Source organism: Trichechus manatus, unplaced genomic scaffold (genome assembly GCF_000243295.1).
Source record: "Trichechus manatus latirostris isolate Lorelei unplaced genomic scaffold, TriManLat1.0 scaffold00028, whole genome shotgun sequence".
Lineage (NCBI taxonomy): Eukaryota > Metazoa > Chordata > Mammalia > Sirenia > Trichechidae > Trichechus > Trichechus manatus.
Window position 1 is genome coordinate 21,304,445 of NW_004443964.1, and position 24,057 is coordinate 21,328,501.

Genomic DNA, 24,057 nt, shown 5'->3' on the forward strand with positions numbered 1-24,057 from the left:
GAATCTCTCCTTGCCTCTGTTCTCTGTCAGTTTTCTCACTCCATTTGGTGCTTGGCTGAGTTCTTTATCTCTTCATTTGATGCTTAGGGTTTCAGGATTGTTGTATTCTCTGTTCGACTTAGTTTTTCGGATCTTTGCTGTGGAGGGATGGCGTGGTGCTTCTGCCTAGAGCGCCATTTTGCCAGAACTTCCCCGGGATGGGATTTTTTAAGGAGTGGAATCCAGGTAGAACATCTGAATATTCATCTGTGAGACATTTGTCTTTTTGGCCCTGCCCAAAAAGTATCTGGCACTATGCCTTTAACCAAAAACTAAACTTGTTGCAAGTCAATTCCGACTCATAATGCCACTATGGGACAGAGTAGAACTGCTCCACAGGGTTTCCAAGAAGCAAATGGTTGATTCAAACTGCCGACCTTTTGGTTGGCAGCTGTAGCTCTTAACCACTGTGCTACCAGGGCTCCCCACTGTGCCACCAGGGCTCCGCTGTGCCTCTAAGGGCTATTAAATGCCACCTTCAGGCTCAGGGTGCCTTCTCAGTCTCTGATATTCCTTTCCATGCCTACAACCACTGTCCTGTCTCAGGTTCTTACTTTGCTCCTGGCTGACAGTGGCTTTCTAATTGTCCCCATTATCTCGCTCTGTCTTCCATTAGGTCAGTCAGCAGGTCAACAGTTACTGAGCTTAAGCAACTTGAGAGCTCAGTTATTGAGCCAAGTAGAGTGTGGTCAGCCTGTCCATGGAGGAGACATACACACAGCACTAGGGTAGCTCAGAGGAGGGGCATTTACCTCAAACCAAGGGATACAGGAACTGAGTTTGGTAGACTTGGGGTCTGGTCTTTCGGTTCAGATAAATCCACCCTGAAATCTGTATAGTTATGGCCAAGTCACTGTCCTGCACAAAAATCTGTAGCCCATAAGGCTCCCAAATGCCATTCTGGGGCTGCTGCTAGTCCTCTTGAGTCTGATTCATAGGTTGGGGCCTCAGAATCTGTAATCTGATCAAGTTCCCTAGGTGATTCTGATGGACAGCCTGTTGTGAAACCATTGTGCCACTTTACCTTATCAGTTTGATACTTAAGACCCTCTACTACCTGGCTTTGCAACTGAATCACCTCCACGTGTTGTAATCAGAGTGCTCACCACTCCTGTTACATGTCCGTTGCTCCCCTACCCTTTTATGCCGTTTTCCTGTCAGTCTCTTGTGCTTAGAAGGTTCTCCTTCTGTCTCTGTCTCTTGAAATCCCTCAGGGCTGCCTTTTCTATGGCATTTTACTCATTCTAACCCTTAAATGATGCCGGAAATAGTGCTCAAAACCCATGTGCTCTTGAAAGGCAGTTGCTGTGGGCAGAGACCATGTCTTTACCCTGTATCTTCACAGCTCCAAGGAGCTTGCACTTAGGGGCTCAGCAGACATGTCTTAGATGAGTAGATCGATGCCAGGGGTCCAAGGGATAGTTGTAATGAACATAGAAATTTATGACACCAACCTCAAAACCTTGGGGGTTATAGCTTAGATATTTCTAAATTCCCGTTAAAACACTATTATCCAGGATTTGTCATGTCTGTGTGTGTTTACAATCATTATTATTGATTCTTGCTAACTAGTGGATAAAATGACATCTCAGTGATTTGAAGTAGTTACTTGAAACAAGTTTGCTTTCCCCCTTCCCAGACACATCATCTCAGAATTGGAGCACCTGGACTTTGTGAACACGGATGTGGGCCGCTGCCGGGCATGGCTCTGACTGGCCCTCAATGATGGACTGATGGAGTGCTACCTGAAGCTGCTCCTCCAGAAGCAGGCCCAGCTGTGTGAATACTGTCAGCCCATAGCCCTGCTTTGAGATGCCGAGGAGGGCGAGTTTCTCCTTAGCTTCCTGCAGGGACTAACGTTTTTGTCCTTTGAACTCTCCTACAAGTCTGCCATCTTAAACAAGTGGACACTCACCCCATTGGCTCTCTCTGGGCTTTGCCCACTCTCTGAGCTAGACCCTCTCACTACCTCTGGTGCAGAACTACAGCGGAAGGAGTCCCTGGATTCAATTTCCCATTCCTCGGGCTCAGGGGACATTGAAGTCCAGCACTCAGGCCATAAAATCCGGCAGAACAGGAAGCTCACTGCCTCCTCCCTCAGCCTGGACACAGCCAGTTTGTCCCAGCTGTCCTGCAGCCTGAACTCCGATAGCGGCTTCTCCAAGAAAATGGCTCCAAGAGTCCAGACTGTTCTGAGGAGCCCATGTCCTATGAGTCAGACCTGGGGACAGCAAATGCTGATGATTCAGACCGGTCTCTGCCAGAGTGAGTACCCCCCTCCCTCCCTCTCTCTTTCCCTCCTTCTCTCTCCTTCCTTTCCTCCTTGCTTTCACATGGGATTTGTGATTGTCTGTCACTGAGCACTGAACTCTATTATAAAGAAAGACAAAGGAGACATCATTCCTCTTCTTCAGGGACTGGAGAAGCTGGGAGCTGTAACTAGAAGCAACATGGGGGCAGTGGGAAGAATGGATGTAGGGCTCAGAGCTGATTAAATGTCCAGCTCTGACCCTGGATGACCTTTGGCGAGTTACTTAGTCCTCTGAGGCTCAGTGTAAAGTATTTCATTATAAAAAATTTTCATCTAGAAGGGAGGAAGCTAACAGTTCAGACTGATATCTACAACTTCCAAAAAATACAACAAACCATAATGCATAAGGGTGTGATGTAGAAACACAGAACTTGAAACTTGAATGGCCTGTGGAGGAGGTGGTAGACAACTGGGGACAAGCAAGCATGTAGAGGAGTGTATGGTGCAGATTAACCAACTAGAGAGGGAGAGCCTGGGACAGAGCCTCCTTCATACAGCCTTTTTAGAAAAATTTTTTTGAATCGATAAAGTCTATGGTGGAAAAAAAAGTAGCCCTGGTGGAGCAGTGGTTAAGTGCTCACCTGCTAACTGAAAGGTTGGTGATTTGAACCTACGAGCTGCTCTTCAGGAGAAAGATGTGGCAGTCTGCTTCCGTAAAGATTTACAGCCTTGGAAACCCTATGGGGCAGTTCTACTCTGTCCTATAGGGTCACCAAGAGTCGGAATTGTCTTAACGACAGTGGGTTTGGTTTTTTGGTTTTTTGTCCACTCCTGGTGCTCCTACCTTGGTTCAGGTCCTTACAAGGTTCCCATCTGGTGTGAGAATAATACTGGACTGGACTGGACTTGGAGGCAGACATGGTTTCAAGCCCTGTCCCACCGTGTACAAGTCCAGTAATGTCAGGCAACTTGCAGACTCTTTCTGAGGTTGTATTTCTTCATCCGTAAAATGGAGATGCCCTCATAGGGCCATTTGAGAATCAAATCAGATGCCTGTTAATGAGTTGAATACATGAGAATGTCTGATAGGCCCTGTAAAAGACTTCCAGGCACTAGCACATTGTAATGGGATTTTCATGTGTCAAGTGGGGGAATTTAGATCTAACATATAGGGAAGGAGCGTCTCTCTCTCCGGAGATGGCTGGGCCCGTGGCGTGACTTAGGCTCTCTCACCTGTCTTAGCCCTTCTTGTGTCTCCGCCTCCTCCCACAGACCAGCCAGCCTTGTCTTGGTCATGTGCCTCGCCTTTATCTTTCATGAGTCTTGTGATTGGAAAATTCCAGCTTAAGGTCATTGAATCAGTGACCATCCACCCTGTGTGGGAAATGTTGTCCTGGCTATTATGGGGGAACTCAGAGGAAGAGGGTCAGGATATACAGATGAACACTGGACAGTGATGTGAGGAACTGGCAAACACTAAACACCCAGATGCGTAAACACACATCCAGCATCATCCATCTTAGAGCTGGCCCTTGAAGTTAGTCTTTGAGCATCCACAGGAGGTGAGATAAGGGGTGATCAGAGCCCTAGGCTAGCCTTTCTTTTAGTGTATGTTTTAAGGGTAAAAGATTCTCATGGATACTTACACTTGTTGTTATTATATTACTTAAATATTTGTAAACTTAAAATTAGGCAAAAATACCTTAAGCAACTTAATCAAACAACTGTAAAATCTAAACATCTGCAAATTGAATATAAACTACAAAACATATAACATTCAAAATGAATTTTATTAGTTTAACATAAGGGTTTATGTTTTGCTGAAATCAAACTGTAGCTTGCCTTGTGAATAGAGGATTAACTGCCCCTAGAAGCTTCTTTGGGTTTTATGAGGAAAAAGTCAAAATCCCACTTCTCCGACACCAACTGTAAGGACATATCACATCCGGTTCACTTCTCTGCCATTTCTGTTCCGACACCAGCTGCATCTGCAGTACTTCTTCCTCTGACCCTAATCACCTGAAGTGAGGTCACATCTCACAAGTTAAAGGACACAGTCCTCCAGACTGCCAGGTCAGCCCAAGACTTCAGATGCCAGCCACAAGCTTGGAAGTCCCCATGACACCTTCGCTTCTGACCTGCTGGCCACAAATCTGGGCATTCCTTCTACCTACCCACTCAGGACACCAACCATAAGCTCAGGAGTTCCCAGTCCCCCTCACTTCTGACCTGCTGGCTCCCACTACTCCTTTGGGTTCAGCAATTTACTAGAACAATTCACAAAACTGATGGAAAGTGCTATACTTGTGATTACAGTTTTATTGTAGGAAAAAGAATACAAGTGAAAAGACGCATAGGCTTAGGTCTGGGAGGGTTCGCAACACAGAGCTTCCATGTCCCAAAAAGAGATGTGCTACCCTCCCATGTGGTGTCTTTCACCAATCAGGAAGCCCATGGAGCTTCCTTGTCCAGAGCTTTTATTGGGGGGTCTCGTTATGTAATTTGAACTCTAGTCCCTCTCCCTTGAGGTTGATCGATATCGGGAAGTGATCGTAAGGTTCTATCACAGGGTGGTCTTTCTGGCCTGGCCAGCCCCCATCCGAGAGTCAACTCACTAGCATAACCTGTTAGATTAGGTTGAGTCTGGAGCCCTCATCAAAAAAATTTGATTACTGGGGAAATTCCAAGGTTTTAGAGATGACCCCCTAAGAACTGAAGACAAAGACCAAAGTTTTTTGGGCAAAGTTAATGTAAACTGTAGAGGTGGGTGTTAATATTATCACAGGTACAGTGTAATAGTTAAGAGCATGGCTCAGGAGCCAGACTGCCTTAGACTTCCACTTAACAGCTTTACGACCTTGGCTAAATTACTCAACCTTTCTGACCGAGATGGCCTCATCTGTAAAATGAGAATAAGAATTCTTACCTCATAGGAAATACTGGGAGGATTAAATGAGTTGATGTATATCAAATGCTTAGAACAGTAGCAGACACATGATAAGTGTTTAGTAGGTGGCATTATTGTCATTTTATTACTGGGTACCTTGTGACATCAGTTCTCCCACTACTTATCCCTATATAAACTGTTGCAAAACTTTGGTTGATAATATTTGCCAGATGTCATTGTCACGAGGCCTTCCCTTGGGGGAAATGATTCTTAGCGTATGCTGCCTGCCTCTATGTTTTTCTCAGTGCTCCTTGACTCCCCGAATAGTGCACGTGGCATCAACACAATAGCCCATATGTTCAGGAAAACTGCAGGCTCTGAGTCACTTGACAGAACTCTTTTATAAGGTGGTCATCCAGATTTTCCAGGCTATGCTTTTTACATGTATGTGTCTGTGTGTACATATATGTACATACAGTCATGCGTTGCTCAATGTCCACGATATGTTCTGTGAAGTAAGACGTTACGTGATTTGGACGTCGTGTGAACACCGCATTATTTGCTGGGACAGATAACCTCCCTTCTACAATTTACCATACCATTATATGCCTAGCAGCGCAGTCACTTTGTATACAGGAGACATGAGATACACTGTTGTGTGCAGGAAGCTGTTGGCATTTGCTCCGTTTGGTTATGTCTGCTACATCTCGTTCTCCAATCGGGATTTCTGAACTCTATTATAACCTTATGGAACCACTGATGTATATGCGGTCGGACGTTGCCCAAATGGACATTATGGGGTACAAGACTGTGCATACACATATATACATATACCTATCTACGCATATCTATATATTACATGTACTTTTTTTCAGATTGTTATCTAAATGAAAGTGCAAAGCTTTAATTTTTTAACAAAAAATGTTTGAAAAACACTGCCCTGAGCCAAACAGAGCTGGAAGGATCACAGCAGTTTCCCTAATTCATTTCTACACTGCATTTTCTTCAAAATCTTCTGTATTTTTTTTTTTCCATCAATTCTCATCTCTGGCACTTTTGTCCACATGCTGCGTATGTCTTTCTTATTGTTTTCATTGGGTCCTGAACACTAGTGCTGATTCTCGTGACACTCTGTTACTGCTTGGTGTGAACTTGATTTCTCCTTGGCCTTGGTTTGGATCTGGTGGAAGCTCTAGTTGTTTATCACACAAGCTTCTGACTGTTTGGTGGCATTTCCTTAGGCAGTAAGTCACTCACTTATTCTAATACCCAGTTTACTTTGTCATTAAAATTTTCTTATAGATAGGATTTATTTATAATCAGTGTTAGCGAGTATATTTGCAATTCAGCTTCTATCCCTAAATTTTGTATTTGTGTACATAGAAGGTAAGCAATCTTATCAACGATAATAAAAACAACCACAATAACAAGTGATAGCTAACACTTACTGAATACTTTTTTTGTGCCAGACACTCTACTAAGCATTTTGCCCATATTATCTCCTTTAATCTTCGTCACAGCAATAAAAGGTGGGTGTTGTACCTTGGTTTACAGTTGAGGGAATCAAGGCCCATGAACTTTAAGAACCTGACATGGGACACATAGCAGTGTGCTAACGAAGCCCTGCCCTTGATCATCTACCCTATCAACTCCCAGAAGCCTGTGAAGAGCTGGGGCCTCAGAGGGGACATTTGTCAAAAATCTGCCTTCCTAGTTCATTTCAGAAGGTAACTCCATTCTGTTGCAGTGGCTTGGACATATACAGTTGGTTGGCAAATGTTCTTCTTTTCCTCTGCCTGTGGAAACTGCTCCTCTGTTTCCAGACCTCAGTGTTGCCCATTCCCTGCAAGTTGCACACTCAGATTGTTATCGGTCTGTTTTCAGAGTAAGGTCTTGGAGCAAGAGCCAGCACTCACCTAGCCTCCCCCCACCCCCATAACTGTTCCACAAACACTTTTATGCCTTTCTAAGACCAGTTACCTATTTTTTAAATTGATCTGTAATTCACATCCATAAAATTCAACCTCTTAAAAGTGGCAGTTCAGTGGCTTTTAGTATATTCACAACGTTGTACAACCATCACTGCTGTCTAATTTAAGAACATGTTCATCACCCCAAAAAGAAACCACTTACGTGTTAGGTATGAATTTGCCTATTCTGGACATTCCATATAAATGGAATCATACAAAACGTGGACTTCTGTGATTGGCTTCTTTCATTAGCAGAACATTTTCAAGGTGCGTCCTTGTTAAACCATGTATCATGGCTGAGTAATATTCCATTGTATGGCTATACCATACTTTGTTTATCTATTCATCATTAATGGACACTGAGTTGTGTTATGGGTTGAATTGTATCCCCCCTAAAATATGTGTTGTAAATCCTAACCTCTATGCCTGTGGTTATAATCTCATTTGGGAATGGTTTGGTTGTCTTTGTTATGTTAATGAGGAAGGATTAGTGTAGAGTGTATCTTGAGACAATCTCTTTTGAGATATAAAAGGGATTAAATAAGCAAGCAGAGATGGGGGAAGAGAGATGCCAAGCCACATGAAGACCGCCCGGGAGCAGAAGCAGACTCTCAGAGGAGTCTGGCGGAAGCGCCAGAGTCAACAGAGAGAGAAAGCCTTCCCCCAGAGCTGGCACCGTGAGTTCGGACTTCTGGCCTCCTAAACTGTGAGAAAATAAATTTGTTTGTTAAAGACACCCACTTGTGGTACTTTTGCTATAGCAGCACTTGATAACTGAGACAGGTGGTTTCTACTTTCTGTCTATTGTGAATAATTCTGTGACCATTCATGTACAGGTTTTTGTGTGGACATGTTTTCATTCTCTTGAGTGTATACCTAGAAGTGGAATTGCTAGATCATGTGGTAACTCTCTTTAACTTTTTGAGGAGCTGCCAAACCATTTTCCATAGGGGCTGCACCATTTTCCATTCCCACCAGCAATGTAAGAGGGTTCCAGTTTCCCTACATTTTTGCCAACGCTTGTGTCTTAGTTATCTAGTGCTGGTGTAACAGAAACGCCACACGTGGATGGCTTTAACAAAAAGAAATTTATTCTGTCACAGTCTGGGAGGTTAGAAATCCAAATTGAGAGCTCCAGCTCTAAGGAAGGGCTTTCTCTCTCTGTCAGTTCTGGCGGAATGTCCTTGTCATCAATCTTCCTTTGGTCTAGGAGCTTCTTAGTGCAGTAACCTGGGGTCCAAAGGATGCGCTCTGCTCCCAGCATTGCTTTCCTGGTGGTATGAGGTCTCCATGTCTCTCTGCCCGCTTCTCTCTTTTATATCACAAAAGAAATTAGCTTAAAACACAATCTAATCTTGTAGATTGAGTCCCACCTCATTAACATAATTGCCACTAATCCCATCTCATTAACATCATAGAGAGGATTTACAACACATAACGAAAATCCCATCAGATGACAAAATGGTGGGTGATCACACAGTACTGGGAATCATGGTCTAGCCAAATTGATGCACATGTTTTTGGGGAACACAATTCAATCCATGACAGTTTGTTATCTGCCTTTTTATTGCAGCCATCCTAGTGGATGTTAAGTAGTATCTCATTTTGGTTTTGATTTGCATTTCCCTAATGGCTTGTGGGAGCCCTGGTATTATAGTGGTTAAGAGCTACAGCTGCTAACCAAAAGGCTGGCAGTTTAAATCCACTAGCTGCTCCTTGCAGATCCTATGGGGCAGTTCTGCTTTGTCCTATAGGGTCACTATGAGTCGGAATTGACTCGATGGCAATGGGTTTAATGGCTTGTGATGTTGAGCATCTTTTTATGTGCTTATTGGCCATTTGTATATCTTCTTTGGAGACTGTCTATTCAAATCCTATGCCTATTTTTCAGTTGGGTTATTTGCCTTTCATTGTTGAGTTATAACAGCTTGTTATATATTCTGAATGCTATACCCTTATCAGATATATGATTTGTACAGTTTTTTTCCACTCTGTGAGTTGTCTTTTTACTTTTTTTTTTCTTTTTTTTTGGCTTTAACAAAGAGAAATGTATTTTCTCACAATCTAGTAGGCTAGAAGTTTAAATTCCGGGTGTCAGTTCCAGGGGAAGGCTTTCTCTCTCTGTTGGCTCCGGAGGAAGATCCTCATCAATCTTTCCCTGGACTAGGAGCTTCTCTGCACAGGAACCCTGGGTCCAAAGGACGCACTCTGTTCCTGGCGCTGCTTTCTTGGTGGTATGAGGTCTCCCTGTCTCTCTGCTTGCTTGTGTCTTTTATATCCCAAAAGAAACTGGCTCAAGACACAATCCAATCTTGTAGATTGAGTTCTGCCTCATTAACATAACTGCCACCTGTCCTACTTCATTAACATCATAGAGGTAGGATTTAGAACACATAGGAAAATCACATCAGATGACAAAATGGTGGACAATCACCCAATACTGGGAATCATGGCCTAGCCAAATTGATACACATGTTTTTTGGGGATACAATTCAGTCCATGACATTCCACCCTTTAACTCCCCAAAATTCATGTCCTTGCCACATATAAAGCATATTCACCCCATCGTATCATAGCAAAAGTCTTAACTCCAAGTCCAAAATCCAAAAATTCCTATTCATCTGTGAAATCTAGAATATGAGTTACCTGCTTCCAAAGGTACAATAGCAGAACAGGCACAAGCTGGACATTTCCATTACAAGTGGGAGAAACTGAAGGGAAAGAAGGCATAACACACACCAAGCAAGTCAGCAGAACACATTACATTAGCCCTCAAGGCCTTGGAAATAATCCTCTGTTCTCTGAGACAGTTTACACAATGACCCTGCCCTCCAGACTCTAGGTATTGGCCACACTCTACGGATTCTGAGTGGAGGCCCCTCGGCCCTGGGCTTCAGCTCCACATTCCAGGCCCACTGCAACTCTGCTCCGCGGCTTTAGGTGCATCATTCTTCCAGTCCATCCACGTGGCACCTCCACCCTTAGAAACACAAGAGGCCGTGGCTCCACTCTTTGAAACTCCAGAGGTCATGGCCATACCTTTGTGACTGAGGCAGCTCGGCTTCCTGAATTCCTTGTCTCTTCAGCTTTTGCTTCCTGGTTCCTTGGCTTCTGGGCCCTCGGGCCTCACACCCGCATCTGCCCTGCAGGGGCAAGTGTTCCAAAGCTCTACAGCTCCACCTCTAAGTGCCTGGAGGCACGCCACTCCTCCAGGAAGCCTCCTGGGCAGAGACACTCAGCTCTCTAGCTCTGTGTGTTGGCTCCAGCACCATCTCACACTGGTCTGCTTGTTCTGCTGATGATGATCCTGTGCTGCTGCTTCTCACCATCTGCGCCTTCTGCGGTGTTAACAGTTCTCCCCACTTCCTTCTGAGTCCTCTATGCATTCACGGTTTCAAAACTGCTTCCACATTTTAGGTATCTGTTAGAGCAGCACTCCACTCTCTCGGTACCAAAGTCTGTCTTAGTTATCTAGTGCTGGCTGTAACAGAAATACCACAAGTGGATGGCTTTAACAAAGAGAAACTTTTTTTCTCACAGTCTAGTAGGCTAGAAGTCTAAATTCAGGGCATCAGCTCCAGGGGAAGGCTTTCTGTCTCTGTTGGCTCTGGAGGAAGGTCCTTCTCATCAATCTTCCCCTGGACTAGGTGCTTCTCTGCACAGGAACCCCGGGTCCAAAGGATGCACTCTGCTCCCAGCACTGCTTTCTTGGTGGTATGAGATCACCTGTCATTTTGCTTTCTTAATAATGCCCTTGAAGCACAAAAGTGTTTCTTTTTTTTTTTTTTTATTGTGCTTTAAGTGAAAGTTTACAGTTCAAGTTAGTTTCTCATACAAAAATTTGTACACACATTGTTATGTGACCCTAGTTGGTCTCGCTATAATGTGATAGCACATTCCTCCTTTCCACCGTGGATTTCCCGTGTCCATTCAGCCGGCTCCTATTCCCTTCTGCCTTCTCATCTCACCTCTGGATAGGAGCTGCCCATCTAGTCTCATGTATCTACTTGAGCTTAGAAGCACTCTCTTCATGAGTATTATTTTGTGTCTTACAGTCTAGTCTATGTCTGAAGAGTTGGCTTTGGGAATGGTTTCAGTTCTGGCTAACAGAGAGTCTGGGGGCCATGTCTTCTGGGGTCCCTTCAGTCTCAGTCAGACCATTAAGTCTGGTCTTTTTAGTAGAATTTGAGTTCTGCACGCTACTTTTCTCCTGCTCCATCAGGGACTCTCTGTTGTGTTCCCTGTCAGGGCGGTCATTGGTGGTAGCCAGGCACCATCTAGTTCTTCTGGTCTCAGGCTGATGGAATCTCTGGTTTATGTGGCCCTCTCTGTCTCTTGGGCTAATATTTTCCTTGTGTCTTTGGTGTTCTTCATTCTCCTTTGCTCCAGGTGGGTTGGGTCCAATTGATGCATTTTAGATGTCCACTCGCTAGCTTTTAAGACCCCAAACGCCACTCACCAAAGTGGGATGCAGAACATTTTCTTTATAAACTTTGTTACGCCAGTTCACCTAGATATCCCCTGAAACCATGGTCCCCAGACCCCCACCCCTGCTTCTCTGTCTCTCGAAGTGTTTGTTTGTATCCAGGAAACTTCTTAGCTTTTGGTTTAGTCCGGTTGTGCTGATTTCCCCTGTATTGTGTGTTGTCCTTCCCTTCACCTAAGATAATTCTTATCTACTATCTAGTTAGTGAGTACACCTCTCCCTGCCACCCTGTCCTTATAACCATCAAAGAATGTTTCATTTTGATGAAGTCTGTTTTTTCTTTGATTGCTTGTGCTTTTGCTGTAATATCTAAGAGCTCGTGGCCTAATTCAAGGCCACAAAGATTTACACTTATGTTTTCTTCTAAGAGTTTTACAGTTTTAGCTCTTATATTTAGGCCTGTCATCTGTTTTGTTTTTAATTGTGCTTTAAATGAAGGTTTACAGAACAAATAGTTTCTCATTAAACAGTTAGTACACCTGTTGTTTTACGACAATGGTTAACAACCCCACGACATGTCAACACTGTCCCTTCTCAACCTTGGGTTCCCTGTTACCAGCTTTCCTGTCCCTTCCTGCCTTCTAGTCCTTGTCCCTGGGCTGTTGTGCCCCATTAGTCTCATTTTGTTTTATGGGGCTGTCTAATGTTTGGCTGAAGGGTGAACCTTGGGAGTGATTTCATTACTGAGCCAAAAGGGTATCCGGGGGCCATACTCTCGGGGTTTCCTGTGATCCATTTTGAGTTAATTTTTTATACGGTGTAAGGTAGGGGCCCAAGTTCATTCTTTTGCATATGGATAAGCAGTTGTCCCAGCACCATTTGTTGAAAAGACTATTCTTTCCCCATTGAAGTGCCTTGGTGCCCATGTTGAAAATCCATTGCCCGTAAATGTATGGGCTGCTCACCTGTTCTTGACAACAATGTCTTAAAAGGCTTTTTAGGGTTATGATGGTGTAGGTAATAGCAGTGGGAAGACAATCAGGCAAGCAACTTGAGTTCTAAAATCCTCATTTCCATAAGCCCAAATTAAAGGCAGTTTGATATGTCTTCTGGATAAGCCATTAGGGCAGAAGTGTGCAGTCTTTTGGGCTCCGAACAGCTTTGTTGCCATCTGAACCTACATTTGTTGATGACATATTCTGCTGGTCTCAAGGAGGAGATAGCAAGTGGGTTTATTTCAGAAATGGAACCTGAATTCTCAGAAACCTCAGGAGGGAGAGGAAGAGTCACTAACCAGTACACATTCCAGAAAGCCCAAGAGTGTGTGTGTGTACACAAAGGCAGTAAGAATGGCTTCCTGTAACCCCAGAAAGTACCATTGAGGGGGCAGGAAGTACTAGCCTTGAAAGGAGGAGTGAGTAGGTACACACCCTGTGTATAGTTGTATACATACTCTTGCACACCTTGTGTATACTGATCTCAGAAGTATTTTCTGGGAATGCTGAGGCTTCCCTGACTCCACACCTAGTCCAGCCTATGGACCCCCACCCCTACCCTGCTGCCGTAGTTACTGGTCCAGGACCATAATGGGTCTCCTACTTAGAAAACCTTTTGACTCTTACTTCACCTAGGTCCACGTTCCAGGGTCTTGGTGCCTTAGCTGCTATGCGACTGGGGAGCCCAGCTCTGAGGCACACTCATGTTCATGGAATCTCTGCTTGTTTTGCTCGGTCACAGATGGCGTTTGAGGAAGCAGTTGCCCACACAACCATTTATTTGGCTGAGCAAACTCTAGGCCCACGGTTAGGCTATTCAGAAGGTAAAAGACACGCAGATTATAACCATGAGAGAATGCTGGAGCCCCAGAATTTGGTGGGGCGTGGTTTTCTCAGAAGAGTAATCAGTTCCCATTCATATCAACTCCTCTTTCTCTGCTTTGTAGGCTTTTCCACAACTAACCTCCCACCCAATCTGCCTAAGTCTTGGTGGGGAGTGTCAGAGAAGGGGGACTGCGTGTGAGCATGTGAGCAACAAGGAGTGCAGTAGATAAGAGCTTTTTAAAAAATCAACAAACAGCAGTTTTCCATTCTTACCACTGCCCCAGTAGCCTTGGGAATCTTAGCCGACAACCAGTCACACAGGTTTCTTTGTTTAAAAACTTCTAGGGTGTTGTCGGAATTCAGCAAAGCCCAGGTAAACTCTGTGCCAACCAACGGACTGAGCCAAGAAACTGAGACTTCCACACTCCAGTCCTCGCTTTCGTGCCGTGGCCTTGACACCAGTGCATACCTGCATCTTGATGTGCCTGCAGAGCCCCTCCCTGCCCAGGCATCCTCCCGGACTCCAGATGGTGACCACAAGCAGGAGCCACTTTTTCAGATGCCTGGCACCCTGGACTTGCTGCAGCTGAGTGCTGCCCAAACTGCCCCTTCAGGGGACACTTCAGCCCAGAAGCCTTCTGGTCCTGTGAGAGAGAAGACCAGGGCAGTCCGCCAAGGAAGTGGCCCAGAGAAGCCACTAGAGGGTGACAGAGTTGGACTGAACCTTGTGGTTTCCTCACCCACCAGTCCGGTGAGTGGTACAGCTGTTCAGGGGGCGGCCTTGGTGACATGTCTTAGAGCTGATGCAGGATTTTCCCTACTAGCGACCCCAAGTAATCTCTGCCTTCTTCACACTGCCCTCTCTCTCCCTGCGTGGTGATCGCATTAATCAGTATCATAATGATAATTAATGTTTCTTGGTACGTGAGTAGTGGATAGAAGCCAGGCACGGTGCAGAGTACTTCCCGTGTACATCTCTCATCTGACTGCAGAGTCTCTGCCGTTAACCACTACCACTTACCAGCAGAGACCTTGGGCAAGTCCCTTCACCTCACTAAGCTTCAGTTTCCTCTTTAGTACTTGTTACTATTAAATTAATACTTACATAAAATACCAGGCTTTGAAAATACTCATTTTGCAACATGAACCAGGTTTTAGAACTGTACTGTCCAATACGGCAACCATTAGCCACATGTGGCTGGTTGTCAAGCACTTAAAATGTGGCTAGTCCAAATTGAGATGTGCTGTGTAAAATACACACTGGACTTTGAAGACTGAATATGGAAAAAAGAATACAAAGTATCTCATTAATAATTTTTTATTAATTACATATTGAAAATGTTTTAGATATATTGGGTTAAGTAAAATATATTAAAATTGTTTTCACCTATTTCTTTTTACATTTTTTAATGTGGCTACAAGAACATTTAAGGAAACCCTGGTGGCATAGTGGTTAAGTGCTACAGTTGCTAACCAAAAGGTCGGCAGTTTAAATCCACCAGGTGCTCCTTGGAAACTCTATGGGGCAGCTCTGCTCTGTCCTATAGGGTCACTATGAGTCGGAATCAACTCGGCGGCATCAGGTTTGGTTTGGTTTGGTTTGGTTTGGTTTTGGAACATTTAAAATCGCATATGTGGCTCATGTTGTATTTCTGTCGGACAGCACTGTTCTCGAAAAAGCTGATCCAGCTCGTTAATAACTCGAGGTGGCAGTGAGAAGCCAATTCTGGGAATCTTCTTGATAGAGCCATGGGGAGCCCAGATAGAGCCATGCATCATTGGGGAACATCCTAGCCAACAAATATTTTATTGTTGAGTAAAGCACTAGTCAGAGGCTGTGAACCCAAGCTCTTTTGCATTTTACATTTGTTCTTCTCTAGCCTTTGAAGTTTCTTAGACAAATTATTGACTTTCATTAAGAGTGTTGGTGGGAAAGGTATGTGTATGCTATCTGCCCCTTCTGTAACTCTAACTCCAGCTGCCTAACAAGGGCAGGGTGAGGGAGAGCAGCTTCTGAGACTACCAGGGGGAGCTGCAGCATCCCCAGGAAGGGGAAAAAGACAGTGTGGGTTAGGGTTGTTGCTAAGGTGAGGGGAGAGCAAATAAATTTGTGTACAGGTTTGGGTGCCTCCAACTGCAGTACTTATCTCTCTGGACTTCACAGTTGAACTGCATCTTGGAGGGCAAAATGGTCATGAGAGGCAGAGCTAGGAAATTGTGTGCCTATGCATATGTGGACACGTGAAGCCCAGAGTTTATCCCAGCTGTGGTCTGGGGCTCATGTCGGGAGATAGTCTTGCTTTTTCATCTGCATCTATGCCTATCCCTCCTTTGGGCTATACCTTCCATACCATACAACTCAGGAAGGGCCCAGGGCCATGAATAGACTAGCAGAGACCCCTGTCCCTTTTTAACAGCTTTATGAGATATAATTCACATACCATAAGATTCACCCAATTAAAGTGTACAAGTCAGTGTTTTTTAGTATATTCACAAGGTTATGCAACCATCACCAAAATTTAATTTTAGAATATTTTGTCTCCCATAAAAAGAAACTAGCAATCACTTTCCATCCCCCACCTCCCCAGTCACCTTATTCCTCCTAGGCTGTGGCAATCACTAATCTACTTTCTGTCTCTATAGATTTGCCCATTGTGGACATTTCATGTAAATGCAATCATATGGGGCCTTTTTGACTGCCTTCTTTCACTTAGCATGTTTTCATGGTTTGCCCATGTTGTAACATATATCAGTACTTCTTAATATTCCATTGTATAGATGTACTGGCTATAATGCTGCTGTGCACATTCATGCACAAGTTTTTATGTGGATGTATGTTTTCAATTCTTTGGTTACATACCTAGGAATGGAATATTTGGATCACATGACAACTCTGTGTTTAACTTTTTGAGGAACTGCCTTCCTAGGTTGGGTTCTCTAGAGAAGCAAAACCAGTAAAACATATAAATATATATATAGAGAGATTTATATCAAGGAAATGGCTCATGCAATTGTGGAGGCTGGAATGTCCCAAGTCCATGGATCAGGATAGAGGCTTCTTCCCATTCACGTAGCCGCAGGGGTTGGCAAACCCAAAATGGGCAGGTTGGAGAGCAGGGCTCTTGCTCACAGGCTGTGAAGATCTGCAGATCCCAAGATTGGCAGATAAGCTGATAGCTCAAGTCCCGCGAACCGGAGGTCAGACGAACAGGAGGCAGCCGCAGGATCTAGAGCAGAGCAAAAAGCCAGAATGTCTGCTTATATTCAGATACAGGCCACACGCCCTTTCAACTGATTGACTACTTACAGCAGATCCCATCATGGGAGTGATCACATATAAACACTGAGTATCATGGCCAAGCCAAGTTGACACACAATCTTAACCATCACACTGCCTAATTGTTTTCCATACCAGGTGCACCGTTTTACATTTCCACTAGCGATGTATGGAGAGTTCCAGTTTCTCCGTATCTTTGTCAACACTTGTTATTGTCTGTCTTTTTGATTATAGCTATCCTAATGGATAAGAAGTAGTGTTTCATAGTGGTATTGATTTTCATTTCCCTAATGTGTAATGATGTTGAGCATCTTTTCATGTGCTTATTGGCCTTTTATAAATCTTTGGAGAAATGTCTGTTCAAATCATTTGTCCATTTTCAATTGGGTTATTTGTGTTTTTATTGTTGAGTTGTTAAGTATGGACCCTAATCAGACATAGAATTTGTAAATATTTTCTCCCACTCTATGGGTTGTCTTTTCACTTCCTTGACAGTGTCCTTTGAAGTACAAAAGTGTTTAATTTTGATGAATCCAAGTTGTCTATTTTTTCCTTTTGTTCCTGTGCTTTTGGTGCCATGTTGAAGAACCCATTGCCTAATCCAAGGCCACAAAGATTTACACCTGTTTTCTTCTAAGAATTTTATAGGTTTAGCTGTTATAGTTAGGCCTATGGGGCCATTTTGAGTTAATTTTTATGTATAGTATGAGGTAGGGATCCAACTTCATTCTTTTGCATGTGTATTGTCAGCACCAAGCTCTGTACCTGGGAGACAGTAGGCATCAATTACTAATTCTTGAACTCAAGAGACTCTCAAGATGCCAGCTTTTAAATTTACATTGGACAGGGCAGTCAGTTTGTTCTGACCAGTACAGGGTCTGCTCCCTTGTCTGCCTCAGGGGAGTCTGATATCTAGGAAGTTGCTCGGGGAATATGGAATGAAAGCAGCTGGTGCTGTGATTCAATGTTAGAGCCTCAGATGCTGATCCCCTTCCTGTGTCTCTCTTCACCAAGGAGTCCTACCGATTCATTTGTTCTCCACTCAGCAGGTAGTCACCGGGCATCCACTGTGTGGCCTGCCTGCTGAGCTCTTTGCCTTTTGGACAGTGTGGGGATATGCCTTGCGTGTCTACTTCTGTGGTTCTCGTCTTTATGTGCTTCATCACTTACTCACGTGCTTTTTATTTGACACATTTTTTGGGGTGGGAGATGTTGGGGTCACTCTATGTTTCACAGCCCTGAGAGCCATTCAGTCTTTCTGTCAAAAAAAAAAAATTTTTTTTTTAAGTTCATTCAGTACAAAGCACCTACTATGCTTGATGCTAGGAGTACAGTGATGAACAGACAGATAAGGGCCCTACCCGTTTGGGGACAGACACTAGATTAGATATAATTATTCACATCATAATTATCACACAGCTGTGATAAGTGCTGGGAAAGACAGGTAGGAGAGCTTTCTCTCTAGGGTGACTTGCATGTCTGAGATCTGGGGAGTTGGGACTCTCACAGTTTAACTCCTAGAGGACAGTCTCAGTTCTAAGACTTGACCTTAATCATCACCCCCGGGAACCACCCACTTAGGACATGTGTTCTTCTTCTCCAGTTATGGGCACAGGCATTCCCTTTGCGTTTTTGAAAGACATCTAGAGGCATGGCCATCTCACGCCTTAGCAAGACCGCCCTCCAGGATTTGGCTGCAGTTGTTGGTATCACGATATCTTTAGTGGCTTGAGGTGGCATTTCTCTGTGTTGAGTCCCTGGTGGCGGGTGCTGCTGTGGTTCCGATTCTTGGTCAGTGGTAGAGCCTAGTGGTTTTCCCCCACTGTCAGAGGGGCAAGGAGCTAGCAGATGTGGGGCCCTGAGTGACAAGTGGGGTCATGGTAGGAAGAGGGGAGGAAAAGGGGAAAACAGTAGCATTTCCGCTCGTTTTTTTCTCTCTCCCTCCCTTCCTCCCCCATGCCTGGGGGCCCTGGAGAGTAGGGGGGAGGGGGGCAGGTCACACCAAAGCTCCAGGGCACCAGTGTTCCCACTGGTTTCCTCTGCACTTAGTGGACAGAAGATTGTCCCTAGAGTATCATTTCCTGCACTGATGCTGTGGTCAACAGCTGTGTCTGAGCGTTTCCTAGTGGTCTTCCTCTCCTCAAGGAGACGGAGGCCCTCACCAGTGAGCATGCATAATCTGAAAAATCCCACTTGTTTCCTTTTTCTTTCCAGTTCCCTCACCCTACCCTTGGTATCTTGCTATTAAGGACACGTGGAGTCAAGATTTATTCCTGCATCATTTATAACTTTGTGCCAGGCACTTTTGCTGGAGATACCAAGAAAAATTATAGTTCTCAACAGCCTTGTAGATGTTAGGATGAAACTAAACACAGAATGACATAGGAGCCCAGTTGAGGTCCCTAACCCCACTGGGGGTAGGATGAGTGTGGGCTGGAGAAGGGTAAGGAAAGCTTCCAGGAGGAGGCCGTGAGTCTTGAAGCTCAGCGATCTCTCCCACCGGGGCCTTTAGCAGGGGCGGAGGAGGGTACCACATGATTCCCAGATGTGTATGCCAGGCCCATGGGGCTGCAGGAAGGCCACGTGGTGGCTGGGGAGCCACCCCTCCTGCCTCTTTTCCTCAGGGAGCTTCCTGTGTCTCGCTGAGCTAGGCAGGCTGGGTTCAGAATCTGGTTTTGTGGATGGTCGCCAGTAGCCACCTTGGGTGACACATCACCCTGTCGCTGGCAGAAGGACACACCACCTGCCAATTCTGAGGACCCTGAGGAGGAGGCCCTGGAAGCCCAGCTCTGTGAAGGCCTCCACCAACCATTTCACTCAGAACTTGACACTCGTGCCTTGAGGGGTCTGGTAGCATCTAAATGGATTAAACTGTGCAAACCAAACCCTTCAGGGCAGCCCAGCCTGGCTGCATTTTCCTGTCTGTCAGAGTGCAACTGTGATTTAGGAGTTAGAAATAGCAATGTCAAGGTGAGATTGATGGCACTTAACTAAATTGCTGGGCTGGTCCCATGCCTTGTGTGACTCATTTCCTCTGTGTAGACAGTCACTTATGGCCTCCCAGCTGGCTTCACATTTAGGTACTGAAAGGCAGGGAGAGCTTGAGATAGTGAAAAAAGGGAACTAGACTTTATTTCCATAGCCCACTGACCCTAGCCAACCAGCAACTCCAGACTCAATAGAGCAGCAGAGGGAAGGGGCAGGGCCTGGTTGCCTGGGGCATCAGAGGCTGGCTCAGAAGTGGGGAGCAGAGACAGAGGCAGCCAGTAGGAGGTGGCCTTCTTCACCTCAAAGCCCACAAGCAGGGCCATAAAACCTTATGTCCTTTCAATAAATCGTAGTGGGACAATTGGATAGCCACATGAAAAAGAAGGAAGTAGGACCTGTTCCTTACACCATACACAAAAATTAACTCAAAATGGATCTCATAAACCTAAATGTAAGAGCTAGAACTGTAAAACTCTTAGAAGATAATATAGGTGTAAATCCTCATGACCTTGGATTAGGCAATGGGTTCTTAGATACGGCACCAAAAACACGGGCAGCAAAAGAAAAATAGATAAATTGAACAAATAGCCCAGTTTAAAAATGGGCAAAGGATTTGATTAGACATTTCTCTAAAGAAGACATGCAAATGACCAGTAAGCACATGGAAGGATGCTCAACATCATTAGCCATCAGGAAATGCAAATCTAAGCCAGAACAAGATACTGCTTCTCACCTAACAGGATAGCTATAGTCAAGACAGGTAATGACAAGTGTTGGTGAGGATGTGGAGAAATTGCAACCCTAATATACTGCAGTGGAAATGTAAAGTGGTGCAGCTGTTGTGGAAAAGTTTGACAGTTCCTCAAAAAGGTAAACATAGGGTTACCATGTAGCCCAGCAATTCCACTTCTAGGTATGTACCCAAGAGAATTTAAAAACCTGTGTCCGCACAAAAATTTGTACATGAATGTTGATAGCAGCATTAGTCATACTAGTCAAAAAGTAGAAACAACCCCAATGTCCATCAGCTGATGAATGGATAAACAGAATGTGGTATATCCATACAATAGAATGTTATTTGCTCATAAAAAGAAATGACGTGCGGATACATGTACAACATAGATAAACCTTAAAAACCTTATGCTAAGTGAAAGAAATCAGTCATGAAAGACCTCAGATTGTATGATAACATTTATATAAAATGTCCAGAATAGGCAAAGCTATATAGACAGAAAGATTAACGGTTGCCTAGGTTTGGGAGCTTGGGGGGGAAATGGGGACTGACTTCTAACGAGCATAGTGTTTCTTTTTGGAGTGATGAAAATTTTCTGCATTTAAATTGTGATGATGGTTGCACAATTCTAATAATGTGCTAAAACCACTGAATTGTACGCTTTAAATGAATTAATTTTATGGTATGTGAATTAACGATTACAAACAAAACCTGTCTTTACTTCTTTCCCAATAGAAAAGCAAGAGCTGGATCTCAGAAGATGATTTCTACCGGCCTCCCCAAGAGCGACCCCCAGAGAGTCTTTCAGATCACTCCATATCTTCAGCCAAATGGACTCCAGAGTCAAGGCCTGGTCTCCACAGGCATTTTTCTCTAGGGCCAAGAAAAAGCCACTCCATGGGGGCCTTAGACAGAGCTTGTGTGCCTTCCCCAGGAAGCAGGAAAACCAAGGCAGCCCCCATGCAGGAGCATAAGAACTTCTGCGTGGTGCACCGGAGGCAGATGGGTATGTGATTCCATGGGATCCCAGGTCGTCCTCATCGTGCTGTTTTCCACTATCAAATGGGTGGTGTGGTCTCATAAGAAACACCTCATCCCAAAATGTAATCATAAGGGGCGCTCATGCTCAGTAATTCAGGAGAGCATTTCAGGAAGTGTACTCTATATCTTCTTATAAAATCTTAATAAGATAATGCTCAGAACTGTCTGCAGAGTACAAAAATACTGCTTCCTCTATTGAAATGGAAAGTACTTCTCTGAAAGTACTCGATAAAACTTATTATAGAGAACTCTTGGTTCTCTCTGTAGCCCGGAGAAAACCCGCCTCTTAAAGCCCCAGGTGTTTTAGCTGCTCCTTCCAAAGGCCTTTGCCTGAGATGATTTATTTAACAGCTCAGGTGGCGTTGATCAGATCTGCTGTTGGTTTAGTGTCCTCTGCGTGCTGCTTATAAGGAGGCCACCCTGATCTCTACACCTCTGAAATTCCAGAAACTGTTAAATAGCCATAACCTAATTTTTTCTGTAACCCTCATAGTGGGTTTCCTCTCCAAAACAAACAAACAAAAGTATGCCCTAGAGTCAGCCCTTTCCTCATTTTCTGTTTGCTGTGTAACCCAGCAGAGAATTCCAGCTAGGTCCCTTGGCACTGGCTGGGTAGTTTGGGCAGGGCCCTGATCTCCATGCTCGCTTCTATGTCAGCCCTTCTGGTGGTTGTGGTCTGTGCCAGAGAAGGTGTGCTTTGCATCTAGGCCATCAGGTTCCCTGAGGGGTTCAGGAGCCCTCCAAGGGTCTGGGGGGAACCCTATATAATAGTTGAAAATCTCCAAGGCCAGTCCGGGTCGGGAGAGAGAGAACTGTGTCCTCCAGACCTCCTGGTTGGTGGTAGACCCCAGGGCAGCAGGGAGCATTGAGCTTAGTGTGGGACACATAAACATTCACTCACTCATTCAGTCATTCAGCAGATATTTATTGATCGTCTGTGATGTGCCAGGTACTATTCTAGGTGCTGGGGACACAGCAGGAAGCAAAACACTGCCCCTATGTTCATGCGACTTATATTCTAGTAGCGGGGAACAGGAAATAAGAACATAAGTAAATGTATAGTATCGTCAGGTGGTGCTATAAGTGCTATAACCCCCCAAAAAAAACCTGTTGCCATCGAGTCGATTCCAACTCATAGTGACCCTACAGAGAACAATAAATCAGGAGTGCTGGGTAGGGGGTGTACAATTTCATATTAGTGAAGGGAAGCTCCATTAATAAGGTGATGTTTGAGGAGCTACGAAGGAAGGGAGGGAGGGAAGCACAAGGTGATCTGTGTGCTTCAAGCAAGAAAACCAATGCAAAGGCCCTGCAATGGGGACATGTTTGATGCATCTAGTGAACAGCAGAGGCCAGGGTGGCTGGAGCAGAGAAGATGGGGGAAGTTGGTGGTCAGAGATGAGGTCAGTGAAGAGCTGATGGGCCCAGATCATGGGGGGCCTTGTGGACCGTGGAGAAGACTTTGGCTTTTGCTCAGAGGGTGATGGCAGCCATTGCAGAGTTTTGGGCAGAGGTACATGACCTGACTTATCTTTTGAAGGGGTTGCCCTGGGTACTGTAGTAAAGGACTTTGTGAGGAGAGAGACTAGTTAGGAGATTATTGCCATAACCCAGGCCAGAAGTGATAGTGGATTGGACCGGCGAGGTATTGGTAGGGGTGGGGAGAAATGGAGGATCCTAGATATGTTTTGAAGGTAGAGCTGACAGGATTTGCTGATGGATTGGATGTGGGATGTGAAAGACAAAATCAAGGATAATGCCAAGGTTTTTAGCCCAAGCCACTGGAAGGGTTAAGTTTGCCATTTTTTGTGACATGAGGAGGAGCAGGTTTTGGGAGCGAGAATCAGGATTTCATTTTTGGACATGCCCAGTCTGAGATGCGTATTAGACATGCATGGAGCACATGGATATACGAGTCTAAAATTCAGAGGAGAGGTCAGGCTGGAGATAAAAATCTGGAGTCAGTGGCATATGGATAGTATTTAAAGCCCTAAGAGATCAACTAGGAAGTAGGTGTCCCTGGAGAAGAGATGAGGACCTAGGAGCTCTGGGGAACTCCAACATTTAGAGGTCAGGAGAAGAGGGCCAGTAAGGCAAGGAGACAGAGTGGCCGCTGAGGTGGAAGGAGACCTAAGAGCAGTGTCTCAGAAGCCCAGTGAAGGAAACGTTTCAGGAGGGAAGGAAGGCTCAGTGTTGCTGATAGGTCAAGCAAGATGAGGATGGAAGATTGGTCTTTGGGTTTGGCAACAAGGATGGGATTGGTGACATTTACAAAGAGCAGTTTCAGTGGAATGAGGGGACAAAGCCTGATTGGAGTGGGTTCCAGAAGGAACAGGAGCGGGGGAATTCGAGACAGACAGTTTCAGTACCTCCTCTGGGAGTTTTTCTGTAAAGGGGACCAGAGAAACAGGGTGGTAATTACAGATGTGGTATTTTTAAAGATAGGAGAAATAACATGTTTATGTAGAATGATCCAGCAGAGAAGGGGAAAACGGTGACCCGGGAAAGAGAGGGAAAATTACTGCAGGGATATCCTTGCCTTGGAGTGGGCAATGGGGAGGGGCGGATCTCCTGCACAGATGGAGGGGTTGGCCTCAGACAGATTCACAGTCAGTTCACCCCTCA

General features: G+C 44.8%; 1 protein-coding gene across 1 annotated transcript in view; it reads left to right on the plus strand.

Annotated features, from left to right (window-relative positions):
* PLEKHM1 (pleckstrin homology and RUN domain containing M1) overlaps window positions 1–24,057 on the plus strand; it is a 621,215-nt gene that overhangs the window by 582,436 nt on the left and 14,722 nt on the right. The window contains exons 2-3 of the mRNA XM_023729440.1: window positions 13,739–14,144; window positions 21,127–21,397. Of these exons, the coding sequence (XP_023585208.1) occupies window positions 13,739–14,144; window positions 21,127–21,397 (677 nt within the window). The remainder of the gene's footprint in view (window positions 1–13,738; window positions 14,145–21,126; window positions 21,398–24,057) is intronic.